General features: G+C 49.9%; 1 protein-coding gene across 2 annotated transcripts in view; it reads left to right on the plus strand.

Annotated features, from left to right (window-relative positions):
* The window catches only part of SPTBN5 (spectrin beta, non-erythrocytic 5), a 2,054,098-nt gene that overhangs the window by 1,750,861 nt on the left and 281,771 nt on the right, over positions 1-21,466 (plus strand). For both annotated transcript variants that reach the window (XM_078659643.1, XM_078659644.1), the window contains exon 59: positions 6,944-7,099. In XM_078659643.1, the coding sequence (XP_078515769.1) occupies positions 6,944-7,099 (156 nt within the window). The remainder of the gene's footprint in view (positions 1-6,943; positions 7,100-21,466) is intronic.

Below are 21,466 nucleotides of genomic sequence, written 5' to 3' on the forward strand. Positions count from 1 at the left end.
GTGTCGGTGCGTTAGCTGGGGGTGGGGAGGAGCGGTCAAGTATCGTGTCCAATACGCAGTCATAATCACCCCCCAATATCCATGGGGCCGTATGCCAAGCCGCTATTGTCGTAGAAAGGTGTGCGAAGAAGCTGCTCTGGTCGGTGTTTGGGGAATATAAAGAGATTAGTGCCACTTGTTGCCCATCCAGTCTGCCCCGGACCGCTACATATCTGCCTTCGGGATCTACATGTGTGTCCGTGACTACCCATGGGGTCCCAGGACGAACCCACAGCAAGGCGCCCCGTACGTATGAGGAGTAGTCCGTGGCATAAAGCTGCCAACGCCATCTGCGGTGCAAAGCACTCGCCTCCGCTTTATTTAAATGTGTTTCTTGGAGTAGCGCTATATTTATTTTATGACGCTTTAAGTAGGAGTAAATCTGATAACGCCTAGCTGGTGTGTGCATGCCCCTGACATTCCAGGTACAAATCCTGATTTCAGCCATATTCACCACTCGTGTAAGTCCCCCTCCCACCAGCCCATCTCAGGCCCGTAGTCGAGGCACCCTGCAGGCTCCCCGGTCCCATCCCCGCCCCCAGTCCACAATCAAATGTCAATACAGTTCTCGGTAAATCCCACTGGTGCACAAGGGAAGAGGAAAAGGGGAACATATAAAGCCAGGAAAAGGCAACATTGTAGATAATACCAAAAGGTCGGCTAGACAACATGTGGCCGTCCAAACACTCAAATGAGCTATAGTAAACTATACAGTTCTAGGGGGGTAGTGAGTGGCTTTCGCAACCAAAGTCTGAAGAACAATAGTGTCCGCAAGGGGAATGTCGCCTCTCCTGGGCCGGAAAGGAGAGGCCGTGTCTGATAGGCAGACCCAGGAATCCACCCACCCAGGGCACTTCAAACAACAAGTTTGGGGGGGGGGCACTTAACATCAGGGAACAGGTTTAGAGCTCAGAAGGAGTCCATGTCGTCAGAGGGGCCTGAACAAAGGTCTCTGGCGTGGATGCAGTTGCAGCATATGCGTCGATTCCACCAGGGTAGAGGATAGGATCATGTGTGCACATTGAAACTTTACTCACTGTGTCTCTTTGTCGCTCGACCCCCAGGGCTGTGAAATCTCCGCAGTAGTCAGTACTGGAGGTCTCTTGCTTCAGGGCTAACCAAAACAATACCAGTGTCACCGCACCGTTCCTGCGTCACGAGGGAGCGAGGCCCTCAGGCCTTCTCAGCCAAGGAGATCCACTGTCTGAGGCGTGACGTCCGGAGGATCTGTGGACTGTTGGGAGTCTGTTAGGCCGTAGAACGCCTCATCATCGCTGGGAAACGTGGTTGGGCTAGCATTCGGGGCATTGGACGGGGTCGGGGAGCTGCTGATCTCCGTGACTTTGCGTAGCGCATCCTGTTGCTCCTGTAATATCAGATCCGCTGGTGGAGAGCGTGTGGGCGCCTCCTGGGTGCGGGGGGGTAGAGGTTCTGCGTCTGCGGCATCGTCTGGGTCCCCGGGCGCGCGAAGTCGTGCTGGTTCCCTGTGCCCTCCGAGGCGTCTCAGCCACACCTCCATCTTGCCAAGCCTCAACCTCTTCTGGGCTCGTGAAGAAGTGCGTTTTGTCTTGTGCCACCACTCGTAGCTTGGCGGGCAAAAGCAGTGAGTATTTGAGGTTCTCTTGTCGCAGTCGTCTCTTTACCGTTAAAAAGGAGTGACGTTGTCTTTGAACCTGTATTGTATAGTCAGGGAAAAACATCACTGTAGTGTTGTCTATCCGGACGTCGCCAAGCTTCCTGGATTCCCGCAGGATCGTGTCACGGTCCCTGTAGTTAAGGACACGGAAGATTAGAGGCCTGGGGTTGGAGCCAGTAGGGAGGGGCCTTGTGGGCACCCGGTGAGCCCGTTCCACCACAAAGTGAGGCGACAGTGCTCCCTCCGGCAGCAAGTCTTGTATCCAGGCTTCAACCCGTCCAACTGGGTCCAATCCCTCCCATTTTTCTGGGACACCTACCAAGCGGATGTTATTTCTCCGTGCCCGTCCTTCCGCGTCCTCAGCTTGTTCCTCCAAAAATTCCACCCGATTAAGCAGGTCCCGGACATGTTTGTCTGTCTGGCTCACCGTGGGTTCCAGCGTCGTCACTGCCTCCTCCAAGGCCGAGGTGCGGTCTTGTAGCTTCTTATGGTCGGCTCTGAGGTGGGTTAAGTCAATCGCCACGCTGTCTATCTTGGTCTCCATGGATGTCCGAGTCTGCTCCATGACAGCCAACACATGATCTAGTTTGGACGTCACCTGTTCCGCATCCATTTTAGACGTCGCTTTGGAAAGCTTCCCCGTGATCGACGTGCCTCCGGTGCCGGTCCGCGTCTTCACCCCTCCAGACATGGGCCAGGCGCAGCGACTGCGTAGGCTGGTGTACGAGTGGAACAGTGCCAGGTGCAGACTCAGGCGGCCAGTGTGTAGGATCCCGGGAGATCGGCAGTTGCAAACACAGGTCAGGTCCGAGGCGACGCCAATGGTAGCGACGTCTTACAGTGTCCGCGGCTCCACGGTACAGAACAATCCTGAGCGCCCGTGCCCACACGCGGGCGTGCAGTTGAGCAAGGTAGGCAGTGGGGGCACCACACAAAGGCCAAGAGGGGATGTCCCCAAGTGGCCGAGTAGCTCCTCTCGCAACTCCCGTTCAGTAAGTGTTCAGGTGGTACAGGGCAGGCATAGCAGCGCGTGGCAGTCGCTTTGTTACCGCTACACTCAGCAGCAGAGGTGAAGAAGTGGGGCTGTAGTGGGGTGTTCGCAGTTTAGCAGGGGCTCCGAGTACACCTCATAAAGTTCCCACCGGGCAGAGCACAAATCCTTTCCTCACTGGATAGCTCGCAGCACAGCGTCCCCGCAGATACTGGGGCTGTGAAGACAGCAGCTCTTCGTGCCCGCATCCGGTGATGGTGAATGGTGATCTGGGTCTCTCTTGCTGGCCGTCACTCTCCCCGCGTCGCTGATTGCAGTCTCACACGCCACGTGTCGCACTGCGCCCCCGTGCTGATTGTTGGGGGGGGGGAGAGGGGTGTGCGGTGCAGTCCCTCGAATGCGGTGGGCGTCGGGTGGTGGCCGCTACCCAGGTGTTGTGTCCACACCGCGTCCCAGAGGGCATGCGCTGTTTCCGCCCAGGGTCAACAGAGGGGGCGGGGGGAGCCACACAGTCCCGGCCCCCAGGTCATGCAGGGTTTGTCAGTGAGGGTGTGGGTGGGCCGCAGTTCCAGGCCCAGTGTCTCAGCCAGCAAGTCTTAGGCGGTGAGAGGTGTGTGGGGGAGGGGGGCCGCCTCCAGCGCTCCGGCCGCGGCGTCCCGCAGTCACTCACCGGCAATGTTCTGGTGGTACCCCATGGTGGCTAGGCGTCGCTCCCAAGGCACCGCCGGCGTGTTCACACTGGTCTGTGCCCCTCGGGCCGCCAGACCGTCCAGTCTCTCAAGATGCGCTCCGCCCGGGATCCCCGCCTCCCGCCGTCTTCCGCCACAAGGGCCTGCCGAGATTTCAGGTGAGGAGGGCCCAGCGGTCCGGCAAAAGTCGGGTGGCAGCTCAGTCGGCCGTGCAATGTCCGCCGTTAGGTCTCACCAAGGTCCGGTTACGCTGCGTGAAGGCAGCAGAGTTGGGCCCAGTTGTAGCAGCAGAGCCTCGGCCTCACGTAGTTGAAGGCCCCAGGGGAGTCGCGACCTTGCCGGCCACCGCCGCCCAGTATGGGCCGGTGCGGATCCCTGTGTTCGATCCACTCCGCGGCCGGTCAGGGGCTGGGCGGGAGGTAGGCGTGGGTCCGCCAGCAGCCTCCGGCTAAAAATAGGAGAATTCTACCGGATAAATTGCCCGGGAGAGGGGAGCTCAAGCAGGAGCTCCACTCGAGCACGTCTTACTTCATCGCGCTCCAAGCCACGCCCCCTGAAGAACAGGAACCCATATTGAGTCTTGAGGGCTTGGCCTTACTGTATTTAGTCTTATTATCAGTTGAGAGAAATCAATTGTCTACTTCTCTATAATAAATGCAGTGTGAGCCAGTCATGGCAATTTTTGGGCGGTGGTTTTTCTTTATTATCTCTTTACCATATTTTTCCACGTTTTGTTTTCTTTTTCCGCTCTCTGTTTTTTTGTTTGGGCACACCTTCCCCAGGTGCCCCAATGATGGGCAACTAAGAAGGGATCTGATAATTGAATCCCCTTTGTTCTGCTGAGGATATGGAGGGGGGTATTAAGCCTCAAGTGCGGACCCATTGTGACAATACAGCGCAATGGAGATGGTGCCGGACTCCAAAATAGGAAAGAATGGATGTCTGTATTTTTGGTGGTATGTGTGTCCATGAGTGCTTGTTCAGTCTACATTACAATCAATGGTTGATGTAGTCATCTACAACATATAAGGTTTGTCCTATGCCCAGAAACAACCAGCTATGTAGAATCAGGGTGAAGCAGTATTGCCCGCTTTCGTTCCTCTGTGACAACCATATGTCTTCCACAATGTCTTCTGGTCTTCTTCAGGTTCAAGCAGCATTCTGCTTTCCAGTTTATCAATAACTTTCCTTATTGTGGTAACACAATAGTGCTTGATGGTGACCACTGAGTCTATCACTTTGACTTTTCCATGCCCTTCTAAACTCTGCCTTCCAGTAGTTCCTTTGCATTATATCTAAAACTACACTGTACAGCATTACACCATGATGGAAAAAGGAGGATCAGTGATGTTCATATGTTTGGGGTCCCTACGCCTGCTCATTGACGGATCTATTCCAATCAGGTGCTGCCCTTTCCCAATCAAAGCGAATTTCACTAAAACTGGTTATCTTGTCCTGTAAATCTATGGAAAGGCCTGCATCAAAGGCTGTTCCCTACTGGATCTGGTCTTTTAGATTGTGAATGTGGCTGTTGGCCCTGTTTGACTTCCAAGCATTAAAGAACATCACCTTATCTAAGATAAAGTGTGTGTCTCCTTGTGCAAGTATATGATTATCCATGACTCTTTATCAGGGCAGCTTTACCTACTAAGTTTTTTCTGTTCTCACTGCGGGGTTAAAAGCCAAGCATTCTCCCTACGAACCAGAACATTATTCATTAGATTCATGTGTGTTTAAAGTTTATCATCTAGCTTTGATGCCTCAGAGTATTGACTGAGACCTATTTCTCCCTTGAAAGTTAATTCTGAATTCTTTGTGCCCTGATTAGATTTCTTGGAAATTCAAATGCATCTCGTACATTCTACCATCTATTTGTATTACAAAACAAAAGGCAGAAGGCTTTTGACACATGCCACGGATAACCACTGAGAACTATTATTCATGACCAACATTTTAAGCTTGGAAGACTTCGGAATTTGTTGTTTAATGTCTTTTGGTTTTTTAGCCATTGGATTTTATGACTTCCTGTCCAAAAAAAGTAATCAAATCACGAGAAACAGCACTGAAAGACTTATTTAGAGATGGCAAATAAAGGACAATGTCTGTCTTTCGGAGGAAGTGTTAAACCTGAAGGTGGTAACACTGGCCAAATTTTCTCAACATCAGGGATAATATGGTGGAGGAAGTAACGCTAGCGGATTATTCTCTGTTTAGGTTTTCTACAGAAATGAAGCAATGTTTAATTACCACTCAAAACAAGCTTGTGCCCTAGGGCTCAAAACATCTAACTCTGTTTGATGCTCAGACTGACAAAGCCGCCTTGCTCATTTCACACAAAACGTTTTTGCCCCACTTTTGAGATGTTACTGTCCTTTATTTTAGTATGACTCCAATGTAGGAATTTGAGGAGAAGGTGAGTAAGGTTATCTTTATGGGTATTTGTGAGCCTTACTGAGGTCTTGAGGATACCTACAAATTGACTAAATTCACAGTTGTGAACAACACCAGTCTCTACCAGGAGTCAGAGTCACTTAGCTTAAATGTGATGATTTGATGAAATAACATATACCATCTTTCCTTTACAACCTTAAAACCCACAATAATTGCTATGTTTTTTCACTAAGCACTATCCACCAGAGGTGATATATTGTATAGCCAATTACTTGTGCAAAGTTAGTATTGACCCATTTTGTGGTATCCACGCTTGTATGATGCATTTATAATGTTCAATATCATTCTTTAAGAAACATGTCAGGTTCTAAATAAGGCATGTGAAAGAAATATTTATTTCAAGTTATTTTACCCTCAAAAAAGCGTCTAATGGTTTCTTAATTGTTTATGTAGGATGAAAGGAGCACGTTTGACCAAGGCAATATTGTACACAGTGCACATATTTTTAGTATGTTATACCATGTTCTGCAACAAAGATTAACGGTACACCTTTCTTTATATTAAGATATCTCAAAATATATTCTTTTTAATCATGAGAACACGTATCCTGATGCTAATGAATGTGCAAATAGTCTAGCCACTGGCAATCACTCTAGGTAACATTCCAACCCATAATGTTTCACCAGTTGTAGTACTGTAGACAAAGGCATGCCTTGTGCAAATCACTACTGACCCTAGTCCGCATTAGAGCAGTCCATCCCAAACTGCCTAGCAAGACCTCCTCCAGAAGTAAGCATAAGCAACTCCAGACCAGTTTCAGTCTTGTTAGGCCTTGTCAGTGAGGTATAGGTTGCTCTGCATCGGAGCACTTTTGGGTGATCAACATTGGTCGAGGAGTGGTGAAAACAATGACTAATCATTTTAAACCCTCAATTCCTGCCTTTCTCTACAAGAAGATTGCGATTGTGTTGAAAAACAACATAAAACATAATTTACTCACTGTGATGGGCTTTCCATGCACCTTATCCCTCTTTCTGTTGTTAACAGAGGTCTGTTTGTGAAAAATATTAGAAATGTTTGTGGTGCTTATGTGTTTTTTATAGTGTATGTGTCCTCAGAAAAGCTTTTTAAATGTATCATGCTTTGCGTAGAGATTAGAATAAGCTTCAAATTCAGCCTTGAATCTGTTTCTCTCAGAACCTGGAGGCGGCTCACAATGTTCACCAATTTGACCATGATGTGGATGAGTTGAGGAGCTGGATGCAAGAAAAGGAAGCTGTGGCAGACTCAGACGAATACGGATATGATCTGCCAGGTGTTCAGACACTCCTGAGCCAGCATGAGGGATTAGAGGTGAGGGCCCAAATCTATGTGAAAGGTACATTAAATCGGTGGATTTGGCTTACATTGTAGGTGATATGTTTTTTTTTTTTTTTTTTTTTTTTTTTTTTCAAAAACCTTTATTGACATTTGCATAGGTACAATCAAAATCCGGCATACGAGACAGTGAATCAAAGGTACAGAGGTAGTACATCAAAACAATGTAAATCAGGATCTAAGCCATGGTACCTCTCACAATATCAATGTATAAATCAGGAGAGCCGAATAAAACATGGTCACAGAATCAGAAAGGTTTGGTTTTTCTGTTTTGAAAGGAGGAAAAACAGGATCGCATCGCACATCATTAAACATCGCCAACACTAAAGTGTACTATTAACAGGATATGCATGGCAGGACCATCATAGGTGGGGCATATATAACGAAACGGATAATCAGGATAATCAACAAACAGGTCAGACCCCCTCCCAAACAATACCCGCCCGCTATCAATTTAAGCCATAGAACAGAGATCCCCGTACTAAACCCGGGAGAGACCCAGAGATGTGCAGAAAACCCGACCCCGAATAAGGAAAAAGAGGGAAAAAAAGGAAGAAAAGCAAGAGAACAATATAAAAAGGCCATGGAACCAAAAGGGAAAAAACAAAACCCCACCTCCACCCCCCCACCCTGCACCACTGCACATGGCCACGGCCCACCCCCCAGCAGCGTGCCTGTCGCCCAAAGCTTAAACCCGAAATATAGAAAGAAGAGAGACAAGAGGAAGGAGAAAAACAATATCCAACACGAAGAAAGGGAAAAAGGAAAAGAAGAAAAAGAGAATCGAAAAACCCCACAGAAGGGGACGAAAACTAAGTGGGGGGCCCTACAACAAGGGACCCGACCCTCCCCCCCAAGTCCCGCATCCCTGCAATAATTCCGTTGCAAACTTGAGATACAAAAAACCACACGCAGGGACACGATCGATCAATCAGCCCACCCTCGCAAGCTTATCAAGCAATACGCGAAACTCTTCATGTCAGGGGGTAGGGCGCCAAGCGTCATTGTTATACATACGATTCGTCAGCCTGAATAAAAACAGGGCAGAAAGTGTCAAGCAGGAAAAAACAGATGGAGCAGCATAACAAATGAACATGTCAACACCTAAGGAACCAAAGTCCCTGCAGTATTACAAGAAGCAACAGTGTCCAGGGTGTCGCTGCCATTTTGCGCCGTTCTTCCCAGACGGTACAGATCGAATAAAGCTGGAGATGGCGGATCAGGGGGAAAGTACGAACGTGGGCACCCAGTTCAAACCAGGAGAAACCAAAGTCTCGTAAAGCACAAGGGGCGGCCCATCGACTGCCAGCAATTGCCATCCTCGAGGCCACATACACAATATCCAAACTGTTGCGAGCTGTCCAGGAGTATCCAAAGGAAGCATGGCTAAACTGCAGCCGCCATAAAAGTACATCTCGTACTCGCCATCACCCCATCCCAGGGGATAGCAAGAGTAGACTCGCAGCAGTATCAGCAAAAGCAAGTGAAGGCGCACGAGTAGACACCAGGTAGAAACAACCAGAACAGCCTCACGCCATCACCAGAATAGGAAGAAACGGTCCTTAAGGGATAGTTGTCCGCCCTCACTCAGCATCCAACACACCCGGTCACCGTCGTAACAAAGGAGAGTCGCCATTTTCCAGGATGCACCACCACCATGCAGCAGATCAAGACGGAAAATCGTCAGCCCCCATCAAATTCAAGATTCAGCGATATCCAGTAACTGCGTAGCGTAGGAGAACAGGCACCCCCTCCACAGAGAACCATTCACAGACCCCCCCAGCAGGAAAGCGACACGGCATTATCATGTCCACCGGCACAAATAAGCCGGGATATGTAGCACAGTCCAGAACATTCAGGCATATAAGCGCCTCAAAGGCAACACAGCGCTGTTACCTTAGACCGGCTGCCGAGGAAGTGCTGGGGGGGGGGGGGGGGGGGGCAAAGCATCCAACACCGAAGAGCTGCGCCACGCTTCTAGGAGAGGGCTCCGACGGTGTAGGGAGGCTCCCACAGCACAGTGGTGGAGAAGCGCCGTCTCACGGGAAAACATGGCTGTCAGGATGGAGCCAGCAGCCGCGTGGACAGCCACGCGAGGTCCCGGTCTCCGGCGGCAGACAGGCCGCCCAGAGCGAATGGGAATATCTCGATCCCGGAGAGCCCAAAATTCACCGCAGCCGGGTGCGCCATCGCAGCGTCTCTTCCGACATACGATCTCGTCGTCCAAGCGCGGGGTGGGCAGCCAGAACTGGTGATGAAGGGAGAAGGTCGGCGGAGCCGGGACCCCGTGCGGCCATCTTGGTCGCCGGCCCGGCTCCGCCCCTGTAGGTGATATGTTTGAAAATGTTATGTTATATTTTTCTTTTTATGTTCAAGTGTTGGTTGTTCTGTACTCACTTTTTTTAAACCAGAGGTCCCTTCTTGAATACCCTACTGCCTCATATATAGTTCACAAAGAGCTGTGTGTACCTTATATTAGCGATTTTATTAGCATGGGAGCCCTTAAATCCTGGCATGGAATTTGGACTAAAGATTAAACAGAGTTCACTAAGGATATAATAAGGGATTGCGTTGCCCTCGACCATAGTAAAAAAAATCCCCTTGTTAAAGTATATTTTTAACCTCATAAAAGAATGTAAGGTGGACTTTGATCCTTATGATCCAATGTCCATCCAGGATTATGGCAAAAATGATTTAAAGATAAGTCTAGCAAATTCCAAGGAATCTGCAAGAGATGCGGAAGCTGGCATAAAACAGAGTTTTAAATCTTACTGCGAAGGCCCACTTTTGATGGGCATCCAACCGTACCTCATCTCGTTAAGAAATATCCAGCATAGATTCTATCTGACAAGGTTAAGGATGGGCTCCTTCCACTACCAAATAGCCTTCCCCAGAATGGGAAAGTTGAGTCATAACATGGACTATGCTGCACTTTATCCTTTTTATACAGTTCTTACCGGGACATTAGGAAATCTGTTTTAAAACCTTTATTTTTAGCTAATAAACTATTCTTACAAATATGCTTTTAACTATATTTGTAGTTTGGAAAATGATAAAATTTGCAATACTGTCATTGTTTTTATGCAAATCAGAAGAAGAAAGGATAACTCATATTTGGAAGCCTTAACGTATGAAAAACTAGTAGGCCTTTGAAATACCTTAAGGCTTTATAAACTTCAGTCAAAATTAAGCTTCGTCCCCGCACCTATGCACTTCATGACTTTAGCACTTTTATTTACCTAAGCATCGGAACATGAATCCAGATAAATGAATTATTATGCACTGTTCCCTGTTTGTGAGTCAAAGTTTTTATAAATGCTGATTTTTAGGGTAATGATGTGTTTATACTTTTAATCCGAGTATTAGTATACTAATGTCTATATATTAATTGTGATTAACATTGGAGCAGCAATATATTGTGTTGTTTAATAAGTGCACTTTATTATTACTTATTAACTGTGATTGATATTGGAGTAGTAATCTGTATAGAACATTAAAAATTGAGTGCCAATATGTAATGAACAGTTTTAGAACTATTTTAGTGACTAATAGCGATGTTATTTTTATGGATAGAATGCTTTTATGGTTGTACATTATCTACGGAATAAAACTTGATTGAATTGAATTGTATACCCTATACTCCATCTTACTTCCTCGCCCACATATTTGTGCTTTTCTATATCTATGTGATTGTTCTCTGCCTGCTGCCTTGTTCAACTTTTTAGTTTTTTTGCCATTTATTGCTTTTGCTCTGTACCTTACAGCCTCTTCCGTACTATCCAGCAGGTAATTTTCTCATGCCACAATGCACCATTTTTGCTGTAATAACACATTGTGAACTTTAAAAAAAATCTTTTTTTGTTGGAATGCTGCCTGTATTTCATCACATTAGGAGGTCAGGCAGCCAAAGTGGCAGGGTCAGTGCCACCCTCTGATCTCAGGACAGCCTCAGTGACTTCTCTGACTAGGCCATAGCTCAATGTAGTACCCAGGGTGAACCCAGCTACACCTTGTTGGGTTTTACTTCCACTAGTGCTAATGCTAGGGGAACTAGGGGATGCAGTAGCAGTATTGGTGCCTTTCTTATGATGTCTGGGATCAGATGTCTTATGGCCTTTTTGTTTACAAACAAAGCACCAAGGAGGTTTATTATTAAAAGAAGAGGAGCATTTGGAACCACCCCTAAGGAAAACGTTTGTGGGCCTGAAAAATACTCTTTCTTGCTATCTTTGTGGTTTTTACCCATCTTTCTCTTGAGACTTAAATTTATTGTTCTCTTTCTGGTCACCCCTACTATGAGACTTATTGCTCACCCTGGTTTGAGAGTTTGTCCTTCTCAAGTTTGAGCAGGTTGTATCCCCTATCTTGGATGGCCTCATCTAAAATAGATTGATATATCTTGACAGGCCAACCTCCCTCAGAAATTCAAAGGATTTGTCCATCACAAGTGCTTTGTGTGATTAATGTAAAATGGCATCATCAATGACCATAAGCATTTGGATCAGATTTACCATCACTTTAGCATCTGATAAGAGACTTATAGCCGCAGATTCCTTACCTTAGATAGAATTATCCCCAGGCGTCAGACTGGATCCATACATTTTTCTTGAGCAGTACCCATGCGTGCCCCCAGGTGCCATCATCGTTCGACTTTGCATGGCATCGTCGGCGTCATCCATGCCAAAAGTGATGTGTGCGGTGCCTCTATAGGCCCCATCCCAGCGTGCTGATGTCAGTTATTTTCTTTTTGTGCCAGTCAGCGCATATCCGGAGAGAGTTACCCTCAGTCATTTATTAACTGGCCTGGTTTTTGCTTTTATTGATTTTATTTAGACCTTCTCCTTGTGTGGCAAAGATGTCCACTAGGAAAGCTGGCTTCAAGCCCTGTGGCGCCTATCACAGACAAATGACAGTTACAAACCAGCAATTTGTTTGCCTCTGGAGCTTTGAGCGCAACCATGCCATTTCATGCACCCCATTGCTCTGAGGGAGTGGTCATTCAAGCTCCTTGCAGGTCGACATGTGACTACATGATGATTTTGATCCCAGTCGAGAAGAAGATCCCGGGACCGGTCACGAAGCCATAGATCTTCGTCGCAGTCAAAGTTGTCCAGGTAAGTCCCACAAAAAGAAAAAAAAGTAAGAAGTTGAAGTGGTCTTTGACTTTGCTCCGTCCGTTGAAGTCATCCAACGAGACATGGGAGTGTCATCATTCAAGGCCTGGCTCCGCAGTTGAGCCTGCGACGGCTCCGCGCCTCTCCAAGGTTGCAGGAGCTGGGCACCCACTGCTTAACTTGGGTGGCCTGTCCTTGCTGGCACACTTTTGGGCCCCACGAGTTAGAGAGGGGCCCCTGCTGGTTACCCACCAGGGGGTCTGCCCCTGGCACCAGTCAGGCCCCTTGGATCCGGACCAGCACCGGTCATACCACCTTGCCCTTTCTCAAGGCTGGTCTCGATGTTGAAACTCCCACCACAGGCGGCGCTTTCCAAATTCTCATAACCGACACAGAGCTATAGGGGGGATATCCAACAGTGACTCTGGCGCCTAATGGAGCCCTGCCCTCCAGATCGGATCCAATCTGATGCCTGGGGATGATTTTAAGGTAAGGAATCTGCAGCTGTATTTGGCAAACCTTTCAGCTATCTTAATCAAGCTTGTAGGGCCCGATTCACAGAAGTAACTGAAGACAAAATCCTAAACTTACTACTTGTGGTATTCACAGAAGTTAGGATTTTGTCTTAAGTTTGTCTTAAGACAGACTTAAGACAAAATCCTAACTTAAGTCTGTCTTAAATCTGTCTTAAGTGTGTCTTAAGACAAGCTTAAGACAAAATCCTAACTTCTGTGAATACCAAAAGTAGCAAGTTTAGGATTTTGTCTTAAGTTAATTCTGTGAATCAGGCCCGTAATCACTTGCTCTGCATCCGAGTGCAGCAGCGGGACAATTCTGTTCCTCTCTTCCTTCTGAAATAAGCAGTGGAGCATCTTACTCAACCTATTACCATTGTTGTATACTTTATATTTGGAATGTGTACAGGCCATATTTGCGGTGTACAGCAGCTTATTTTGCAGCCTCTGCTGCAACTGCAGGAGGATCCTGCCCTCTGGTCCGAGATCAAGCACTTCTAACCGGCGCTGAGTGATCAGTTTTTCCTTCTCTATGTCGGTGCTCTCCTACTCTCTATCTCTTTCTCTACCCAAGATGTGTGACAAGACCTGCCCTATATCCACAGTTTTAAATGACTCCCACACCATACCCAGGAAAGTGACTGTGGGGGCGTTCAGTTCAAAATATTTTGAGATGGTGTCCACCGGTCAATCATCCTTCAGCCACACCGCATGAAGTCACTTCACCCCCATAGCCCCCCTCCTCCACCCCCAAGTATGAGACAAGCTAACCTCAACCGGCGTGTGGTCTGAGAGGCCTCGCAAAGGATTGTGTCCCCAGACTTAGCAGCCAGGTAGTCTAGCTGGGAGTGACAGCTTGTGGGATGAAGTAATGTGTGTAATATCTCTGATTGGGATCCTCCAGACCTACAGAGGCTGCCAACCTGGCATGGGTAAGCTGCCCGGATGAATGGGCATGGGAATCTGTCTTTTGTTTATCGAGGATCTCATTGAAGTCACCTTCTATAACCAGCATGCTGAAGGGGACACCAAGGAGCAGGGAAGGACCGACTAGGGTGGCAGTGACAATGGCCGAGGGGGCATAGACACTGACCAGCATGAGTGGGGCTCCTTCCAATGTCCCTTCCACAAGAACGTATCTCTCAGGATACTGAGTGGAGTTTGGTGGCATCAAACCGGAAGGATTTATGTAGAAGGACTGCCACCTCACTGGAGTAAATCTTGCATGATACACCCTGGTGCAACTGTATTAGCCTAGCAGCCTACAGTTTGTGCCCAGCAAGTGGGTCTCCTGGAGAAGTAATGCAACAGGACAATGGTGTTGAGCATATGTCATCACCGCCCCTCACCTGACTCTGTTGAGGAGCCCATTAACATTCCAGGATAGAATTGACTTTGCAATGTACTGTACATCAGGGAACCGCAGTGAAGGGCTTTACAGATTGAGTACTCATGCACTACTCTCAGCTGTGTTCAGCAACAAAACTAAACATAAATTAACAATTCTCCAAAACTTCCCACCCTAAATTTCGTAATTAAAAGCACCTGTCGCCCCGTAGCTAGATGAATACACTAACTGTCCACATAGTGAATACAGAGATTTTCCCATACAGGTTATCAAGCTTTGCCATAGTTTTTAAGTCTGCAATTTCTCAGCCTCTGTCTCGTGCAAGCAGTGTATCCGCAGTCTCTCTACCATCCTTCTGTATCCGGAGACACAAATCCACTGCTTGTGTCCCAGAGCTCTTGCCGCGCCCCTCGCCCTTTACAGAAGTGGCACCTTATCACCTTCCACTCCATCCGTTCCTTTTCGCCTCCTACTGCCGCTGTCTTTTGGGTAGGTCTCTCCTCCACCCACTCCCAGACCTGATCCTGATTGTCGAAGAACATGGTCTTGCCTAGAAATATGATTTTCAATTTCAAGTATAACATCATTTTATGTATCTTCATCATGCAGAGTTTTTGCTTAACCAGGTTGAATGTTCTCCTTCGTTGTACGATCCATGGGTAGTTGGGGAAGATAAGTACTTTGTGTGAGTCTAGGCAGAGATCTCTCTGGCCCTTTACCTCATGGAGGCTCAAATCACGATCTCTATAGTTAAAGAAGCATGCTATAATGTGGCTAGGTGAGGTGCCAGGAGGGGGCTTCTGCAGTATCTCCATTTACACAGGAACGGGGCCATCCCTCAGTTGCTGCAGAGTCCCAAGATCACCAACAGGCAGAGATTGGAATCCAGCAGGCTGCCAATCCTGAATGTGGGTCAGATAGCATCCTGTGGGCCCATTCCATCTTCAGGTGCGGAGGGGCGTACACCCACTGCAACTGCAGTGGGCCCGACTTCCTCGCTCCAGAGAAGGGGGTCACACAATCCCTGCGGAGGACCTCCGGCCAGCAGCCCAGCTCCAGGTAGCAGTTATGGCTGTTCACAGCCTTCAAGTCTGCGCAGGGCCTCCCTCACTGTGGCAGCCCCAGAGAGGGCAGCAATGTCCAGTTCACAGGCCTCTGCAATCAGGGGGATGGGGGCAGTACTTGGCCCACCCTGAGGGGAAAGAAAAGGCCCTCAAGTGGCCGGGTGACATTAAGTGCCATTATGCCGAGGCACCGGTTCCTTGTGGTTTGCCACCCCAGGCCATGATCCACGCCTCCACAGCTCATGGGCTGGGACATCCCTTCTCTTTCAGGACCCTGCCACTGTGACAGCAGGCGCATCTCCACACAGTTTTCCTGGTGTCTGTCCCTCCCCTCACAGCTGGGCTGGGAGAAGCCCATCAGGTCGTGGCAGGTCTGTCCCAGGCTGGCTCATTGGGGCTCATCCTCATTCGGATCCCGGTAAACTCTTGGGGACCCTGGCGACAGTGGCGGCCATCTCCTCAAAGCAGAAAACGGAAGGCTGGCCCAGGAATTCAGGCAAACTGAACAACGGCGGTGGATTTAGAATGGGGGCTTGGAGCCACGGTTCAGTGCTTGTGGTAAGCCATCTCACCAAGCCATGCCCCTGGACATGCATTTTATTAATTATTATCATTTGCAGGGAACCCTGAAAGATGAAGAAACTTGTTTCAGGAACACTAAGTTCTGTGAAATCATGATCTATATATAGGATAAAGTACTCCCACCATACATTATACGGATTTTTCAAGGCACCAAGTAGTTTCTCTATATGGTCATGGAACTGCAATATACAGAAAGGTGCACATTATTTCTTATAATATGTGGGCACACCAACACCCTTCCCACAAACTGATTACATCCTTGGGGACCTATTCATAAACTGCATTTTGTTGTATGTTTATTAGTACTGCAATAGTACCACTAAACACCCCACACAAATGTTATTCACTAACCTACATGCTGGGGACTACATCTACACTTACACCTCTCCTATCGTTTATGTGTCTCCTCCCCAACTGCGGAGATCCCCGCATGTAAGTACAACCATTTAGGAGTAATTGTATGAGGCAATGAGAGAGTGGTTAGAAAATGGGAAATAATTACAACTAAATTGGAGGAATTAGGGGAGTCATAAGGATGGCTTTAGGGTGGATGAGGGAGAGTTTTAGGGAGGGACTTGCACCAACCCACAAAAAGGTAAGCCCATTGCTATTCACAAACTGCACTTCTATGGTTACTACAGCCGAAAAGGACCCAATACAGTAGTGAGTGAACTCCAACTCAGAGCTGGAGTAAGTCTAGCACCGCACGTGGCCAACCACTGGTAGTTCAACGCCCTCCCATAGAAAAAAGTGACAGCAGAGACTTAAAATGCAAGCCCATATGAACAAATATTTAAAAAAAATAATTAATTTTAATGTTTTATTAATATTAATATATTTCAGTTGTTGTATGTATAAATAAAACATAATTATCAGTTTATAGTAAAATATATCTGATAGAGACTACTAGCCGCAGATTCCTTAACGAAGAATTATCCCCAGGCGTGAGACTGGATCCGAAAAAATGTTGCCCAGCATCCCTGCGCGCCATGGGGACGGCATTCCGTGGCTCCGCCCTGGCTTCGTCCGCATACGTGATGTCAGCGAGGTCACATAAGTCCCACCCCGGTGCGCCTACATCAGTTTTTTCATTTTCCGCGTGCAACGCGGATCCGGTTCTTACTCTGAGCCTGTTTAGGCCTATTCCTTTGATCTTTGGTGTGTTTTGAGAGGAAGCCTTCGGGCTTCAAAACGTGTTTGTCTTTTGGGTGCTTCATGTCGGCGACGGACCCTCACCTCATTTGCATGTGGTGCTTGGGGGAGGATCACGGCTCCACGGACTGCGAGGCGTGTCATTGGTTGAAGCCGAGTCGTGGAGGGAACGGCGCATGAAACTTCTCTCGGCTGGCATGTCCAGATCGGCTTTGTCTCCTCGCTCAACTTCTGTGGAGGGTTTTTGGAGTGGCCTTCATCGTTGCCATCATCCTCATCCATCTCCTGTGCCTCAAGAGCGTCGCTCCCCTGTGGGTAAGTGTCGCAGTTTGTCCCGAGGGCTGGTTTCCATCCTGTTGGGAGTGTGGGCTCTCTGCGATTGATGCGGCCGGTGTATCGTCCCCTTATCCACCATTCCCCGGTGAGGGGGCGTCGAGCGGCCCAAATGGAGACATATGCGGCAGCTTTGCAGGCCTCGCTGGCTTCTCCTCCTCCTCCTTCACCTCCTGGGACATCACCGAATCCCTTGCACCATATGGGGTCCTCTGCGGCGTCGCTGGCGGCTTCAACCCCGGTTCCAACTGGTTCGGCTCCAGGTTTGGAGGATGTGGTGCTGTTGGGGTGCGGCCCTTTGGGGGTCCCTCCTTCGGACCACGGCCCCTCTGCCTCGCCGCAAACTCCTGCGGGAGTCCCTGTGGTGTCCCGGGAGGTCGCCGGGCCTCAGGTCGCATTCCCGAGCCCCACTCGGTCCTTTCGACAGGTGGCTATTCTGTCTGAGGCTGAGGTGACGCCGCTTCGGCGTCAGCAGCTGCTGGCCCGGGCGGCACCACAGGGGTAGGGGGACCCCTCTTGTCCCATCATGGGTCGAGGCTGGAGGGGGGCTCCTTGTCCCTCCTCGGGCCCTTTTCGTTCCTCCACTCAGGCGGCTGCCTCGTCGAAGGTCGTGTCAGCCTTGGCAGTGCCACAGGGGTAGGCGAGCCCCTCTCCTCCCCTTATGGGTCGAGGCTGGCGGGGGTCCCTTGTCGGTCCCCGGGTCCCTCTCATCCCTCCCTGCAGACGGCTGCCTCGTCGGCCTTGGCGCCGCTGTGGGGGTCAGCAGACCTCTCTCGCCCTCCTACAGGTCGAGGTTGGCGGGGGACTTCTTGTTGCTCTCCAGGTGCTTCTTGTTCCTCCATGCAGGAGGCTGCCTCGTTGGAGGTCGAGTTGGAGCCATTCACCACCACCCATTGACCACCTCGGCTCCAGTCTAGCCCCGGTCTAGCCCCGGTCCCCGGCACAGTGTGACGGGACGGAGGCCTGTCCATCTCCTGTGGTGTTGGATGACGATGACACCGTGCTCCAGGTTGCGGACTCTACCGCACCGGACAGGCGTTAAGTGGTGGATTCGTCCTCGGATGTCCCCTCTTCCACAGAGGTTGGGTGCCTGCTGGTGTCATCCTCACCAGAGACGGGCCGGCGCGTCGTGGCTTTTTCCCCGGCGTCATCGAAAGACGGATCCTTTCTGTTGTTGCGGCCACGGTTTTCGCCGGAGGAACTACAAGTCCCCCATTCTACGGCGCCTCTTTCTCCTTTTCGGGCCTGGCCCTTGCCCACTCCGGTTGGCTTCAGAGACTGCCGCTTTAGCTTGCAGCCATCGCCCACAGAGGAGCTGCTCTTTCCACCGCGGGGCCCTACATAGGCGCTCACGCTTTTTCCACTGCTGTGAAAATTTTGCGCATGGGAGATCTCGCTGCCCATTTCCCTGCGGATCATGTCTTGGAGGTTCTGCACCAAGGCTCTGGTGAGAGGGAGCTACTGCTCCCCTTTGAAGGTTCGCTACATTCTTCGCTAACTGGGACTTGGGGGTGCCCCGCCACGGGGGATCCTGTGCCCCAACACCTTCTGCACCAGCACCTTCCAGCGCCGCGTGACCAGGCATGACTTTCCCTTCACCCCTCTGCCAGTGGCCCCCTCTTGCGGACCGCCTTTCCTTCTCTGCCGTCGCTGTTGGCTCCACCCTCCCGGGAGGCCTGCTGGCAGGACTCCTGGGGCCGCAATATGTTTGCCTCGACCATATGTTTGCTCTGCGGGCCCTTAACACCTTATGTGTGCTGGCTAGGGCCACATCTTGCTTGTGGGACTCGAGGGAGTCCCTTGGAACTGCAACTTCACAGGAGGGTGCTGGTGTTGACTTGCGACACCATGCGCTAGATGGCCGGGAGCTGGCGGCGTTTAGTCTTAGTCCGCTCTGGATATCTCGGAGGTCCTGAGTCATGCCATGACCTCTTCAGTTGCCCTTCGCCGCCATGCTTGGCTTCGGGACAATGTGTTACCGGAGAATGTGCGGGAGCGGCTGGTGGATCTTCCTTTTGATGGCACCCTCCTGTTCCATGCCCGGCAGACTCGGCCATCCGGAGGTTCTTGGAGGGCCTCCTCCTCCTCCTCCTCCTCCTCCTCCTCCTCCTCCTCCTCCTCCTCCTCCTCCTCCTCCTCCTCCTTCTTCTTCTCCCCCTCAGTGACCTGTGGGTTGGTCTGGATTTTGTGAGCTGTTCTTTGATTGGGGCGAGTCGCCCCCTTTGTGTGATCTGTGTGCTTCCTGTGCCTGAGAGTCCTCCTTGTTGGCACTGTGGCTTTGTTGGCTGCTGGCCAGCCCTTCCTCTGTGCATGGTTTGTTGAGAGTTGTTCACACCAGGGTGGCACTGAGACTAGGCCTCCTGGTCTTCTCTTGACTGCTTGATAAGCCTTTGGCAGGGTTTTTATTTCCGTTGCTCTTTCGGTTGACCTCTGCTGCGGAAGTTTCTTCCTAAGAGGGTTCCCATGTTGTGGCTAACATACCCTATGTGGGGTACTGGTAGCTATTATATAGCTTGCTATGTGCTGGGGAGTTGTGGCAGCCTTCGGCCTCTGCCCTCCGTGGTGCTTATGTACTTGAGAGTGCAATCTCCCTTGTGATGAATGAGTTGCCTGGGTGGCACCCCGAGGTGTCCTTCTCTGGGGTCGCTGCGCTGTTCGTCAGGTCTGGCCTGCTGTCTGCAGCCTGGCGTCGTGTCTCTGGTCTGCTCCCTTTGGGTCATGTGTGTGTACCCCTCTTTGTAGTGTGTTCGGGCCTTCTTCATCCTTATGTTCGCTGGCCTGGGGGTTCTGAAGGCTCTTGTGTTCCTCTTCTTGTGGGACGCAGCCTACCGATCTTCATCGGTGACCCGGGCTGTTCTTTCTTCTTTCTCCCTGTCTCCAGGAGCCTCTGGGTTGCTCTTCTTCCTATTCCTTGCCTTGGCTATGGTTGGTGGTTCTGTGGCCCTGTATGGACGTGGGTTGCTTCGGCCTCCCCTTGCCTTGCCTTATTTCCGCTGTTGAGTGGCATGGGCTCCTAATTTCTCCTTTTCTTCTTCTCCCGCCACCCGTGGGTGGCGTTCTGCTGTGGGGGTTCCCCTTACCTGCGGGGCCGAGGCTCTTTGCCTTGTCCGTTAGCCCGGTCCCCTGTGGGGCTCTCTGTTATGTCCTGGCTGATGGGGCCCTTTCGCAGACCCTCCTTCCCCGTGGGTATGGCTAGGGTATCTATTCTATGTTAAGGAATCTGCGGCCAGTAGTCTCAATCAGATGTACGAGTTACTTACCTTTGGTAACAATGTATCTGGTGGAGAAGATTGTAGCCGCAGATTCCTTCACGGCCCGCTCTTCCTCCCCTTTCTGCGAGGGCCTTTGGCTTGGTCTACTGCACTTGCCTGCCGGTGGGTGGCTGTATCTTCTGTGAGTGCATTCTTTTAACAGGATGATTTGTTTCTGTTCTTGTTCCTTCCTCCTCTTGATTCTTGGAGGATGGTGTTATATGTTCTCCTGTGCCCCTCTGCTCTGGTCCAGGTTAGGGGCTTGCTTTCTTCCCCCCCTCCCTCTTCCCTTGGTTGCAAGGGTTCTGGTCCCTCTGCTATCTTCTGGGTTGGGGTAGTCTCACTGTGCCTTTGCCCTTGTTCCTTGGGGGGTGGCCACACTCTGTGCTGGGGTTCCCCTGAGGATTTGTCGTTCCTGTTTGTCTTGAGACCAGTTTCCCCTTCGTTGTTCCTGGTTGGGGTTGTACTTCTGATGTATGTGGTTGTGACATTTTTGCATGTGCTCCTTTCTCTGGAGGGGCTGACTACATCCTGGCAGGGTGGCTGTTCAGGGCTGTCCATTTTCCTGCCTATGGCTGCTGCAGTGTTGGCACTGCTCCTTATTGTTGTTTGTCACCATTCTCTTCCACTTTGTTCTGCTCTTTCGTGCACTGTTCCCATAATCCCACAGCTTTGTCTGGTGGCTCCACGCTGTGGCGCGGATAAGTTCTCCTAAGAAAACTGCCGAAGGCGCTCCAGTGTGGGACCTACGTGACCTCGTTGACGTCACGTACGCGTGATGCCGTCCCCCCCGGCGCAAAGGGATGCTGGGCAAAAACTTTCTGGATCCAGTCTCACGCCTGGGGATAATTCTACGTTAAGGAATCTGCGGGTAGAATCATCTCTACCAGATACATCGTTACCGAAGGTAAGTAACTCGTACATTAATAACCTTTAAATGTAAAAAGTAATGTAATTTTCATTTAAAAATTTTTACTGATTTAC

The sequence above is a fragment of the Lissotriton helveticus genome, chromosome 9, assembly GCF_964261635.1.
Source record: "Lissotriton helveticus chromosome 9, aLisHel1.1, whole genome shotgun sequence".
Lineage (NCBI taxonomy): Eukaryota > Metazoa > Chordata > Amphibia > Caudata > Salamandridae > Lissotriton > Lissotriton helveticus.